The sequence below is a fragment of the Hyperolius riggenbachi genome, chromosome 2, assembly GCF_040937935.1.
Source record: "Hyperolius riggenbachi isolate aHypRig1 chromosome 2, aHypRig1.pri, whole genome shotgun sequence".
Taxonomy (NCBI): domain Eukaryota; kingdom Metazoa; phylum Chordata; class Amphibia; order Anura; family Hyperoliidae; genus Hyperolius; species Hyperolius riggenbachi.
Window position 1 is genome coordinate 363,278,766 of NC_090647.1, and position 14,452 is coordinate 363,293,217.

At 42.2% G+C, this 14,452-nt stretch overlaps 1 protein-coding gene across 1 annotated transcript in view; it reads right to left on the reverse strand.

Annotated features, from left to right (window-relative positions):
* Positions 1-204: 204 nt before the first annotated feature.
* Positions 205-14,452, reverse strand: part of DCLRE1B (DNA cross-link repair 1B) — a 209,046-nt gene continuing 194,798 nt past the window's right edge. The window contains exon 6 of the mRNA XM_068269711.1: positions 205-228. Within this exon, the coding sequence (XP_068125812.1) occupies positions 224-228 (5 nt within the window). The 3' untranslated portion in view covers positions 205-223. The remainder of the gene's footprint in view (positions 229-14,452) is intronic.

Below are 14,452 nucleotides of genomic sequence, written 5' to 3' on the forward strand. Positions count from 1 at the left end.
CAGTGAAACCTATTGTACACCCAGCAAGTGCAAACAATGCAAAGTTTCTTCAATTGAACTTTTACTGAGACATTCAGAACTGCAATACAAATAAAGGAATTACATCATAGCTTCCCAAACAACAAAACTGGAAATTAAGCATCAGACAGTCCCACACCTTCTAATTATAAGACTTTAATAGTTTTAATAGTTTAAAATACTCACCTGGTTCAACTGTAGTGCATCACCCTGAAAAATAAAAAGACAGGTAGTTCTCAATTATTGCTCAGACTGTGTTTAGGAAATATGCATAGAATCTGAAATTTTCATAATGTAAACAATAATTTCCTACTGAAAACAGTGTAATCTGATTTTTGTCCACATAGATAATTTTGAATGCACATAGTAGGAGTCACCAATGGGATTTGCTTATAATAAATCACCTGGGTCTAACAACAGAGATCAAATTGTAGGTCGGAGTACACTGTGATAGCTCTGTGGATGTGGATTATTGAGGTCGGTTTTAAATCCAAAATCAGCATTGCGATGTATTGCACAGCAGAAACTATCCTTCATATGACCCTGCGCCATGGTGCGACGGCAGAGTCATATGCATAGCACCACCCCCTAATCAGTGGCGTACTCCCACTGCGATTCCCGTCGGTCCACGCATACACGCTACATTGCACCATGCTCTAGTCGTTCACACTAGCTGCGTCAGCCATTGACTTGCATTGCTGCATAATCCATGTAGACTTTACATCGGGAATGTAGCGGTTTGGATACTTCTGGCACACTGCCTCGCATAGTGTTTAGTGTGCAAGTCTCTGTAGACTTACATGACCCTTGCGGCGAGGAAGTGTAATGTGGGGTGTCGTAGGGCAAAAGTATAAAATGGGCCTAAATGTAGAGCATTTACCAAGACCAACCAATCAAGACTCCTTTCTTTTTCATGTAAAGGATGAATTGGATTCTCTGGGCAAATCTTAATGAATCTCTGCAGAATACCAAGTTTCGGTGAATCTTATAATATAGGATACAACGCAATACAGTATATGGAAAGAAGCACAATAAGTACTTCATCATGTCTCCCTCGACACTCATATACATACCCAACCCTGCATGACTCATGTAATTTCAAACTGTAGTTCAAAGAAAAAAGCCGGTATGTCATATCATGTTATTTTCAGCTTGAGGGATTTAAACTCATGTAGAATGGGCAGTATACAGGACCAATCACAGGACCATTTAGAGAGAGGCAAGGGTCTCAATAATAGCATTGACCAAACTATTCAGATTATTATTTTTATACATCTTTGAGTGTTGATTTCACAGCTGTATTTTGAACAATCTGATCACTGAGGCTAGTTTCACACATGTGCAGTGCGATTTTCCTGCAGCATGAGAGGCACCACCATTTTGGATATAACACACCCTGCGGCAGGCTGTGCTGTCAGGGTAATTTCCCTAGCTCCGCCCCATGCACAGTGGCATCCGTGCATCTGCGGGACAGGACGTACGTCACTGGATTTTTGAGTATCAGCGCAATCTATAATAGATTGTTGCGGTGCCATTTACTCTAATGCAATCGTGTACCAAGCAGTACCGCTTGGCAATGCACTGCAGAGTCTGTGTTGTTTCTGTGTTGCTCAAAGCATTGCGTCGCACCGCGAGTACTGTGGCAGTCTCACAGAGACTTAATGGCTACTGCAATGGGCCGTGGAGGGGGGAGTACCGCTACTCACAAAAACACGGTATGTGCCTAAAGCTACATGCAAATTTTAGATTTTCTTTAGCTGAAATGATTATTACTGATCATACTAGCTTGAAATCCAAAGTGTGTACAGGTATGCCCTCTATATTCACTTAGCTTAAATGGCAACTGAAGTGAGAGGGATATGGAGGTTTGTAGCCAACAATATTAAAATATCGTGAGCTACAAACCGACCACCAGGTTTCTGCCAATTCCATGTCCTATTAGGACCTCCAGGGAACACATTGAGGCTAGGTTAACAGTGGTCAGTTGCATAACTCACGCATTATAATAAGTGTGTGAACAGCAGTGGAGACTAGACATACACTTTAATGCAAAGCCTGCATGCAGCAAGTTAGAATAAAGTGATCAGTTACAATGCAGTACCCTGAACAGGCCCATAGAATTGTATGGGCATTGTGTTGACCTGCAGAATTCTTTTGCAACAGAGCACTATGAACTAGCCCTCAGACTTTGCATCTCATGTAAACCTCTCCAACACCAGAGAGCCTGGAGGTATCCCTCCAGATACCTACCTTTAGTAAGCTATCATACCCATCAGGCCATCAGGATTTTTCCACAAACTTATCAATTCAGTGTATAAGTATTGCAGTATTCAGACTTTCAAATAGTGTTTTTAACAAACAACGTATGATTTGAAAGGTTTTGGCAGGTCAGGAAAGAAAATCAGGTCATTCAATAAGCACTGACATGAGTCAATACATCACTGTGTCTTCATTTACTCACGTACAACGTGTCAGGTCATATTAGTGTAAAGTGAGGCTGTCAGCTGCTCACCTGGAAATTGTAAAATATTTTTCTTATGTTAATGGTTAAGTTACCTTACAATGTACCAATAGGTTATGGTAACATATTAGATTCCTTATAACAGCAGCTTTATGTAGTTTTCTTTTGACCATAGCAGAAGAATTGCTAACTGGTAGTATCAGCAAGGTTTGTGAAAAATTGTAATCATATTTCTTCATTGGTGTGTTAAAGTAGGCCTGTACATGGCCCTAGTTTTAGGATGATGGATGCGATGATCAGGTAATTAGAGCTGACCTGTTTTTGTTTAAACATTGTCATCTAAATGCAAGCTGCAAGAGACTGCAAGATATACGGGCTTATGAAGGTCGTCCTGAATTGGAGGGCAGTGGAGAACATAAGCAATCCAGCAAATCTGGAAATGAGTTTTTTCAATTATCTGCTATTAAACGCAGGGCCTGTTTTCTCATGAAGTAAGGTGAAACATTTGCATCAGGCGCAGACATTACAGGGGCAGCATTTTTGTACAGTGTTTACACTAACAGCATGCAGTCAGAGTAGGAGGAGAAGCGAAAGGAGAGCAAGATGAAGAGGTCATGATTGGGGAAAAGCAGCTTGTTGTCCTATGTGAGGAGCCTGACAGTGAGTGAGAAGGGGGGAAGCAGGAGAGCAGCAGTGCTTCATTTGACTTGCACAGCAGAAGGGAGGAGGTGGCACTGCTGTCCTGACTGAGAAGGAATGGAGTGGCTGAGGGTGAGCAGTTTATTTGTCACAGACTCACAAGCAGCCAGTGTGCTACTGTGTTGAGCTGCAGCATGTCATGTGAGACCATTAAATGAAGCAGAGCACATTGTCAAGTGCTGGGCGATAATTCCACATGGAGGGGGGGGGGGGGGGGGGGGTGGAAGACGCATCCTCACAAGTTTGCCTCAGGCAGCAAAAAGTCCAGAACTGGCCCTGATTAAACATTAAAGGTTTACAAACATGACCTGCGTCATAATCAGCTTTAGTGAGAGTTGCTGGAAAGTTAATGAGCTAGTGATGGCATTCTTGCAACCCTAGAGATAAATCCAAAGGAAAAACATATAAATCTAAGACAAGCTGGAACCATTAATACAGGCAGCATAGTGGCACAGGTGCTACAACTTTTGTCTTGGAGTGCTGGTGATCCAGGTTCAAATCCTGGCTGCGACAGAGTCTGCATGGTGCTTTATACCATCCTTGTGTTTGTATGGGTTTCCTCCCAAAACATACTGTCAAGTTATTTGCCAATACTCCCCCCCCCCTTCCCCACCCCCATGCATACACATGCACAATAACTATGTCTATGGTACATGTACTGATGACAAGCTACTTGGATTTTGTACTGTTAAAAATTGCTGTTTATTTCTGTTACCTTTTTTTCTTGGGATGGGGGAAGGGCGGGGGCAGACATTAAGTTATTCATCCAGTGGCAAGGTTTTTTTCATTTGTTTTGCTTCCTGTTTTCCAGTATATAGTGTAAATATTCTAAACGGTCTGTACAGCACAAATAACAATTTGGTGTTGGTGATTCACTAGACTGGCTCCAGACTCGCTCTGCTCTGTGCCTATCCCAGAAGGCAAAAGCAGCTGCTACCTATCCTGCATGTTAGAATAGCTTAATTTGCGACCTGCTTCAAGCAGGCGTTCTCTGAAAACGCAGTTTCAAGCTTTGCTTTTGTTATGCAACATAAACATTTGCTAAGCTTGGATGTTTGCTTCTTTGTGTTTACGGTAAGTTAATGTAAAAAAAAAACAGTGCAAGAGATATGTTAACCATAGCAAAACTTTCCATAAACTTGTACACAGTAGAATTTATCGGCACAGTGCTGAATGACCTAATTATTTATAGTCATGTCTCGGAAAGCCAAGATTCTTTTATTAGGCCCAGGTGTTTCAGACTGTGAAGCTGAAGGGAATCTGCGACATACTTGTCAAGCCTTTGGAGAACAGTGTAATGCTAGGTAAACACAATACAATTTTCTGGCAGATTTACCTGCCAGATTGATTTTTTCCAACATGTCCAATCTGAAGTTCGATCGATTTTTTCCGATCAATTTCTGTTCACTTTTATGTAAACCGATCGGAAAATCGATCTGAACATCCAGAAAATGCCAGAAAATTGTATCGTGTGTACCTAGTATAAGGACTTTTACTCTCCTTAGGGCAGATTCCCCGAAGCAGTAAAAGATATGTTTTGAATTCAGGTATTCTTTCAGTTCTGTGTAGTGTGAGCACTATTATAAAAGTTGCAGCTGGCAGCAAATAATACCCGTTTTCATGTGCAGTGTACTAAATGATGCAAAAACGGTTGCTCCAGTGTGACTTCAGATATAATGGTGGAGGGGGGTGGAGGGAGTGGACCTATTGTAGTGATGGAAGGAGCAGAGCAAATCATTAGAAAAGTGTAGATGGGATTTGAAATGTGATTGTTTTTTCTCCCTACAAAATAGTGAAAAGTGAAAGCGGACAGTGATTCCAGTCAGAATTTGTGGATATTTTAGCCCTATTATCCCCCAGTGTCATTTATTCATATACAGAAAACAAAGCTCTAGGATGGCATAGAGCAGCACTTCATTGATAATATAAAAATGTGTTTATAGGATATTGGGGTAAACCATGTGGACCGGATAGCTATGACCTCTTTAAGACCAGAACGGTCCGTGCCCTTTTAAGAAATGTGATTGGCTCATAGCTATTACGGTGTCAGGAGCCAATGAAATTGGCCCCTGCCTGATATATGGAAGCTCTGCTGTCAGCCTGACAGCAGAGCGAGTGGGTACATCAATGTGGACAGTGGCAGGAATGGCAACAGTGAGCGATGGTGCAACGGTGGTGATTCTGGCAGGAATAAGTAGCCACAAACAGGGCACAGATTTTAATCACCGCCGTCTGGAAGTGGTTAAAAAAAGAATGTAGCCTGGGTTTTCCTGAAAGTAAATAGAAACAAAACTCTTTTATCTGGCTATGCAAACATTCATGATAACTAGAGAGTGCTTTCAAGCTTTTAGCTAGGAGCTGGTTGGTATGGCTGCTGTGCTCAATTTACAGTCTAAATTTAACCCCTTGCAATGAAAATAAGGATAGTAGACACCAGGACAGTTCTTTATCTTTAAACCATTGCTACTGAACATACAAGTGATTATCTCTTGACCTTATTCTCAGTTCAAGTGTGCTTGAAGTCTTCCCGTGATGTGACATACACATTCACACACCACTTTAAAAACCGTAATCGTATGATTACATTACTTATCAGGCTCCTGGAATGTCATTTTCCAACACACAAACCACATCATAAGCCTTACAGTATACACCAACTTTTCCATCTGGTTGTTGTATCTGTCTTTGCTTGTAGTGTTGGAGCTTCTCTCAGAAATTGAGAACGTCTGTTTCTATGACTTTATGGCCAAATAGCCTCATGGAAATGTCACAAAAGTCCATTGCTGGGACTTCTTTTGATTTTAGTATACTGAGTAACACTGTGATCAACACTGACAACTATAATGCTAGGTACACACCATACAATTTGCCAGATCGATTTTTTCCCATATGCCCGATCTGAAATTCGATCAATTCTCCGATCGATTTCCCTTAAAGTGAACGGAAATCGATCTGAAAAGCAATCGAAATTCAGATTGGACATATTGGAAAAAATCGATCTGGCAGGTAAATCTGCCAGAAAATTGTATTGTGTGTACCTAGCATAACAGCTTGAGGTATGATCCACTTTATCTATAATGTTGTTACAACTGTCAGTGTTCCAGGTGGTGGGGTTATCATTTCAAGAAAGACAGAGGTGATAATTTCCAGAGAGATCTACACCACTACCAATATTGATCGCTAAAACAGCTTAAGGGCCTGTACACACTGCTGCGTTTGCGCTGCGTTTTTAAAAACGCATGCGTTTTTAAAATCGCAAGGTCTTTTGAAAAATAATGAAAATCGTAATGACTTGTACACACTGGTGCGATGCGTTTTTAGAAAAATGCAATCGCAGTGCCTGCTGCGCTTTTTTAAGCGCAGCGCATGAAAAACGCATGCGCTTGCGTTTTTCAGAAGTCAGTATCCGACCTAGAAGACTCCTCTTGAAATGTAAACTAGAAAAAAAACAAAGGATTCTTTAGCCAATCAGCAATTACAAGAAAAACGCAAACGCACAAAAAACGCAGGCAAAAGCGCATGCGTTTTTAAAACTACATGCACTTTAAAAACGCATGCGCTTGCGATTTTGCTTGCGTTTTTCAGTGTGTACAGGCCCTAATAGGTAAAATATGTGTTGTGCATCTTTCTTGTTTGGCGTTTGAAAACAGACAAAATCCAACAAAGAGATCCAATTCTTGACAGATGTTCCACTGCTCACAGAGCTTTGAAACACAGTCTGTTCAGAACCACAAACCAAATAGTAGGACACATTTCTTTGTTCCAAAGTCACACTCCTATTTCTCACAAGTCCTTGCAAAAATGCTCTGCTACAAGCTATTTCCCCTTTAATTGGGCTACAAATAAGTGTCAGAAAAGTGATGAGGACCCAGTGAATGTCACTGAAAGTCAGCATTGCACTCAATCACAGATTAAACATCCTCCAAGTGTTCTAGTGACAAGCCTGTTTGATGACCATCTGATCTGTATGCACACACATTATACTGTATATCTGCGTGAAGAACAATCAAGCAGCCAAAAAATGACAGATGTCAACAAAAATCAACCTTTTATTGTTGCTTTTTTTCTCCAAAAATGTCAGAATGGTGATTGCATCTATGGAAATATCAACTACCACTAAATTAAAGAGACACTGAAGCGAAAAAATATATGATATAATAATTTGTATGTGTAGTACAGCTAAGGAATAAAACATAGGAGCAAAGGCATAAGTCTAATATTGTTTCCAACACAGGAAGAGTTAAAGGGGAACTGAAGTAAGAGGTATACGGAGGCTGCCATATTTATTTCCTTTTAATCAATACCAGTTGCCTGGCAGCCCTGCTGGTCTATTTCTCTGCAGTAGTATCTGAATAACACCAGAAACAAGCATGCAGCTAGTCTTGTCAGATCTGACTTTAAAGTCTGAAACACCTGATCTGCTGCATGCTTGTTCAGGGGCTATGGCTAATAGTATTAGAGGCAGAGGATCAGCAGGGCTGCCAGGCAACTGGTATTTATTAAAAGGAAATAAATATGGCAGCCTCCGTATACCTCTTACTTCAGTTCCCCTTTAAGAAACTCCAGTTGTTATCTATGCAAAAGAGCCATTGAGCTCCACTACTTTCAAAGTCGCAGAAAGCTCTTTCTTCTGAAGCTTATTATCTCAAGTGTCAGTCATTGTATTTTCTTTTTCTATGCAGAGGACAGTTCAGAAGTTTGCTAGCCTGCTCTGTAAAATCATTTAGCATGCTGAGTAGCGTGTAAACTACAAATATTAGAGAATGATGCAATGCTATTAAAAAAATTATCATTGCAGCACCTTTTTAATGGTGTTCTTGATTAAAGGAGTTTAATGCACTATAGGAGCGCTTTTCTTTTTCATTCACTTTATTTTAACAAACAAAACCCCCTGTTTGCTCACAAAATCCGTGTGCAGGAGCAGGTGTAATTTTTTTCCTGCTTCTAGACGCTGCTTCACAGCAGGACACCCTCTGCTACCATTCGCCGGCTCCTGATCACATGACCCGCATGTCATTTGGAGACCAAGGGGGCTCCATGCTCTCATTTTTGCAGGGGGGCCTATTAACCTCCTGGGCGATAATCCCAAGCTGAGCTCGGGGTATATCGCGCAGGAGGATTTCTCAGGCCCTGGTGGGCCGATTTGCATAATTTTTTTTTGTTACACGCAGCTAGCACTTTGCTAGCTGCGTGTAACTTCCGCTCGCCGCCGCTCGCCGCCAATCCGCCCGCTACCCGCCGTGCCGCGCAGGCCCCCCCCCAGACCCCTTGCGCAGCCTGGCCAATCAGTGCCAGGCAGCGCTGAGGGGTGGATCGTGACTCCCTCTGACGTCACGACGTCCATGACGTCGGTGACGTCATCCCGCCCCGTCGCCATGGCGACCGGGGAAGCCCAGCAGGAAATCCCGTTCTGAACGGGATTTCCTGCTTACTCTGATCGCCGAAGGCGATCGGAGTGGGTGGGTGGATGCCGCTGCGCAGCGGCTATCATGTAGCGAGCCCAGGGCTCGCTACATGATTTAAAAAAGAATTTTTTTTAAAAAAAAGTGCTGCGCCCCCTCCTGGGCGATGCAATTGTATCGCCCAGAGGGTTAAGTCTAGTTACACCCCTGATCTAAAGATACCTTAAACTACACCTGAACCGAGTGGGAAGTAGAGACTGCCATTTTTATTTCCTTTTAAACAATGCCAGTTGCATGGCTGTTCTGCTGATCATCTGCCTCTACTAATTTTAGCCATAGACCCTGAACAAGCATGCAGATTAGATGAGAGCTCCGCAACACAACGCAGAAATTAGGCAACATATGACTCTGTGCCACTGTGCGGCAACAGTGTCATATGCATAGGCCAACCCCCTGGCTAGTGACATACTCCCTGCTGGGCAGGAAGTACAGCACAAGGATTCCCATCAGTCTTCACAAGCGCACCAGGTCAAACCGCACTCCCATTATGCACACTAGCTGAGTCCCTTATTGACTTGCATTGCTGCATAATCCATGCGGCAGGCACAGATCATGTGGTAACATGCTGCAGCCTTTGCATCACATCGCGTGTAGTGTGCATAGTCTACATAGACTTGCATGGCACTTGCGGCAGGGATTCCGCGGGGAAGAGTAACGTGGGGCGATGCAGCACACAAGTGTGCAAGGGGCCTGGGATGAAAAAGATCTTCAATTAGCAAATTAAAGTTGTTTTCTTTTAAGGTGCGTACATACACGCAGTATTGTAACAAACGACGGGTCCGTCAGACCCTCCCGCGGTGCGGTCGTTCTGCCGACAGTAGTACGTGATGTTCTCACGTACTACTGTCGGCAGAACGACCGCGCCGCGGGAGGGTCTGACGGACCCGTCGTTTGTTACAATACTCCATGTGTACGCACATATAGCTGATGGTTGACTGCTGCAGACCATAGTATCATCTATTCTACTGTCTATGGTGTTGTCAGTTTAATCATCTGCAATGGTATTAGCCAAAGAGCTGGTTAAAAACAAAAGTCTTTAAAAAAAGTACAAACGACAAATGTTATCCATTGCTAAATGCTATAAAAGCTTGTGGGATTTTTGTTTAATGAGCGGTGAAACTAAATTTGAAATGTTTATAAAGTTAATTATAGCAGTAATGTAAAACTTCAGATCAGCAGTTATATAGGACCTAGGTTCTCAACATGTGGTATGTGTACCCCTGGGGTTGCTTGGGTTGGTTTTAGGGGGTACTTGTCATAGTCAATCTACTTCTTTGAATGTAATAAATATTTTTAGTTACTATACTTAGAAGAATAAAGGAATATATGAATATAATCTATAGACACATATTGGGACTGATTTACAAAGCGGTGCAAACTGTTTGCACGCCAGTGAAAAGCCCTTTATCACGCCTAAACTCAGTTTAGGCGTGATAAGAAGAAACTCGCGCGAAATTCCCGCGCGCAAACTTTTGCGTGCGCAGTCACGCAGCACACAGCGCGATGCGCCCATTAAACGCTATGGGCGCTGTGCGCGGAATTGCGTGATTTCGCGTGCAAAATCTTTGCGCGCGGGACTTTGCGCGCGATAAAGAGCACAAAGCGGTGCTAACTCAGCGGTGCAAAGGTTATCACGCCTAAAGTCTTTTGGGCGTGATAACTGAGTTATCACCACTTTGTGAATCAGGCCCATTGTGTTCTTCTAACAAATATTTATGTGTCAAGGAGACCATCCATGAGATAATATCTATAATAGGGGATCCTTGGCAAACATCTGCTTTCATACATGTTCTAATGATGTTCAGAAACACTGATACAGGATATAGGTAGTAATGTATTAGTTATAACACCAATTTTTTTTAAATACATTAATGCTATAAAAGGACTGCATAAATGCAAAAAAAAACATGCAACAAACACAACGCTTTTCTTTCCTAAAGCATGGCAAACTAAAGTTTCCAAGTAATAATAGAGAGAACTTGGTACAATGTAGCACCATCAATTTGTGGCCACTGACCTTTCTGGTCTCTCATTCAATCTTGCAGCCATGTCTGGTGAGACCACCCATTGTCCTCACCTCATTACATTGTTTCCACATAGTGTGTGTATTCTGTTTTATCCCCCACAAGCTTGTCTCTGCTTTCCCAATGGAAGAATGTGACTAATTTATCACATACCTCTGGCATAGAAAAACATCGGCATTATGACCAAAGCTGGCAGTGGAAAATCATTTTAGATGGGACAGAGGTGAAATGTAGGCCAAAGAAAGAAAAATAAAGTATCGGCTTTGATTTCGTTTATATGGAAAATCAATGTATATTTTGCAACCCTCCAACAGGGGTATTCCTCAGATTTTGAAAATAAGGAATTACGGATTGTGCAGAGGGACAAACATCAGAAAAAAAAATTGGTTGACCCAATTGATTCTGTACCAGAACTTGAGAATTATGTACCAGAAATAGAATCTATATTACTGGCGCCAGCTCAGGCTATATTTATACACAAACGAAACAATTATTTTTTAAACATACTGCAGAACTGACTTTTGATATCTTTATTTATTTGCATAAAAAGGTATTGCAGTACTGTAAATCAGCCAACATTAGTTTGTAAATATCCGCGGCACAAAGTGGCTAAAAACTGGAGACAATGGCAAGTGTATTCCCTCCCCCTACCAACCCCTCCCCCCTTCCTGATCTCTCTGCTTTACCCCATGGCCACAAAACACATCAGCATGTTTCCTCCATGTATGTGCCCAAATCAGTTATAAAAAGTTTTGTCAGTTCTTTAATTTTTTTTCATTGTCTGTTCATATGTTAATTTTATTGGCACTTTCAGGGCCAGGTTAGGTCTATATTAGACTAGATCTATATTAGATCTATATTATATCAGGTCTATATTAGATCAGGTAAAGTCTCTCTAGAACAAGAATTCTTATTTTTATTGTACTTTTTATCATCAACCACTTTGATATTTGTGAATGGAACTGTTTATATTTAGTATTACGCTCAAATTTTAGTATTTTTGTTGTTTTATCAGTAAAAAAAAAGTTTATCAGGGAATATTAAATCTATGATATTAAATTGAAAAGGCTGACAACCTAGTATTCCGAACCCCAACCCCTCCCCCCCCCCCCCCCCCCCCCCACCACCACCACTTTAGGGCCAATATTAGGGAAAGCCGGCTAACCCACCAATATTTTTTTTTTGGGGGGGGGGGGGGATTGAAGCTTCCTAAGGTAACCCACAACAGCATTCAGGAACAAGCACACCACATTAGCCAGTGTCCAGAGATCAGCTGATTTATGGTGCTATAATATTTCAGGGAATATGCAGCATGGCATTAGATAGCTAAGATTTACATGGAGGTGAAATTTAGGACTGAAAGTTATTGTTACTATTTAAAAATGAGCTTCAGCCTCCTTATGGAACACCAGGCCTACATTATTTCAATGCCACTCATGCTGAGGTCGAAAAGAAGAGAAAAGTAACCAGGCTCTGAACACTGCACTGAAAGTTGGGCCTTTTGCAGAATTTTCTTACACTTTTTTCCAGGTGGTGATGACAGATTCATGTCCTGTCCCCTCTGTACTGCCCACAGGAGTATCTCATTCAGTGTGGCTATTAATAACCTACTGCAGAGTGCTGATGAATCCATTAACTGCTTCCTCTACACAGAGAGACATGATGTACAGAAAGCATGACACTTTATCTGGCATTTCCCAGTAGTATCATGCACAGCACGATGATTGATGTGGCTCTGGGGAACTCAGCAGAACAGCCAGTAACTGAAGCTGAGAAACCAGAATAAGGTGTTAGCTGACTAAAATCTCCAGATGGACTGTGCTAGTCCTTACAGTTCTGGTGTGTTTTGTCTCCACAGTGACAGCAACATGTCCATTCTCCTTTGAGCTTCTAGATCACATACACCTTCCTCAGTTATGTCTGTTTTTTCAGTGATGACTTCCTGTTCCTTATTGTTATGGAGTACTGGGAAAAAAACCACAAAGACAATGGGAGCCCAAATAGTGCAGTACGTCACAGATCGATGACTATTTGGAAAAAAGATGTTCGACAAAGGAATACTCACAAAGGTGGTTTGCACAAGGGGCAACCGACCACTTCAGGCAGGAGGAGTGTATTAACCTGACTCCACTCAGGTATACCAGCAATCCTGGGTGCGGTCGCTCTCTTGAAAAAATATCACACACTCTAGACCCTACAGGGTGGTGTGTGAGACTCCCCTCACTGGAGAGCAGGGGGGGGGGGTAAGGTACAACAGGAGGTAAAGAGGCGCCCAGTGGCTTTAAAAACAATAAAATTTAGGATGAGGCTTACCTCATAGACGACAACTCACTTTAGATAAAGCAGTTTAATAGTAATAAGCACAGGCAACGCGTTTTGTGGGATCTAGCCCACTTCCTCAGGCCAAGTAAAGTGCCGCTCTATATGTAAAGCCACGTTTGGGGCACCTCAAAAGTGGCTTTACATATAGAGTGACACTTTACTTGGCCTGAGGAAGTGTGCTAGATCCCATGAAATGCATTGCCTGTGCTTATTACTATTAAACTGATTTATCTAAAGTGGGTTGTCATCTATGAGGTAAGCCACCTCATCCTTATAAACTGAATTGTTTTTAAAATGTTTTATACACCCACTGGGTGCCTCTTTACCGCCTGTTGTCTTGTTCCTTATGTCTGTCAGGATCTCTCCTGTAGCATGTTCTGTCGCTTGCAGTGGAGCTGTAACTTGGCAGTTCTGACTTGTCTGCTTGCATTTGGTTGCGCATTCGCAGTGAGTCTTATTGTCATTTGCAATCACTCTGCCGTTCAGAGCAGTTCAGGATGCTGTCAGGATTCTTCCTATGGTTTGCTGGAGTTGAACTGCAGCCAGACAGCCCTGCATTTCCTGCATGCATGTTGTTGTATAGTACTGCATGCATTTGTTATATTAGTCTTTCAGCTAGCAAATGGTAATCAAACCAGCTTAGGATTTAATGATTACCATTTAGCTGTGTGGGAATTTGCATACCTGCATCCATTGGCCGATGCCAGCATAAAAGTCTGCCTCCCATTTCAGACCCCGCCCGACATAGCATTCAGCTCTCTGAGTTGTCATTGGGTCTATGCTGTGAAAGTTGTTATTGTAAATGTATAATGCCTTGCTCTGTATTGCCATGTCTGCTGGACGTTTGCGACCTGTAGGGGTCAGTGAAGTCCTTCTGATCCTGATAGTTAGATTCTGCCAGCACCACGTTGGTGACTGGTAGTATTCCTCCTAGCCTTGTTCTTGAGGATGAACTATAGCAGCGGTTGCCATTAGTTCGCTCCTACCTGTTAGTCTTGTCTATCTCAGTGTGAATGTTGCCGTCGCTGAAACAGCGACTAGATTGGCTGAGCATTCCGTCTGTCTGTCTGTTGTCTGTCTTGTTAATTGTCATTACTTGTGCTTTAGCTAGTGAGTTATTTGAGAGCTACATTTCATATATTGCGCATCAGCATGATATATATGTACTCTAGTCAGTCAGTATTGTATTATTGTAATATTGTATTGTGTACCGACCTTTGCCTGCCTCTCGACTACAAATCTGCCTAATCCTTCCAATACGACTGACATCTGAATTAACGTGTATGACCCAAGCTTGTTACTGACTACATCTGTTGTGTATTGTATCACATAGCATCTAGCCTGATAGGCGGCCCAGAGCTGCAGTTGCACTGGGCAATCATGCTCCCTTGTTTATTACTCCTGTGTCCATCTGTGGAGCCTCTTCCATTATCCAGCTACTTAGCCTTGTTGCGCTGGGTGGTCAA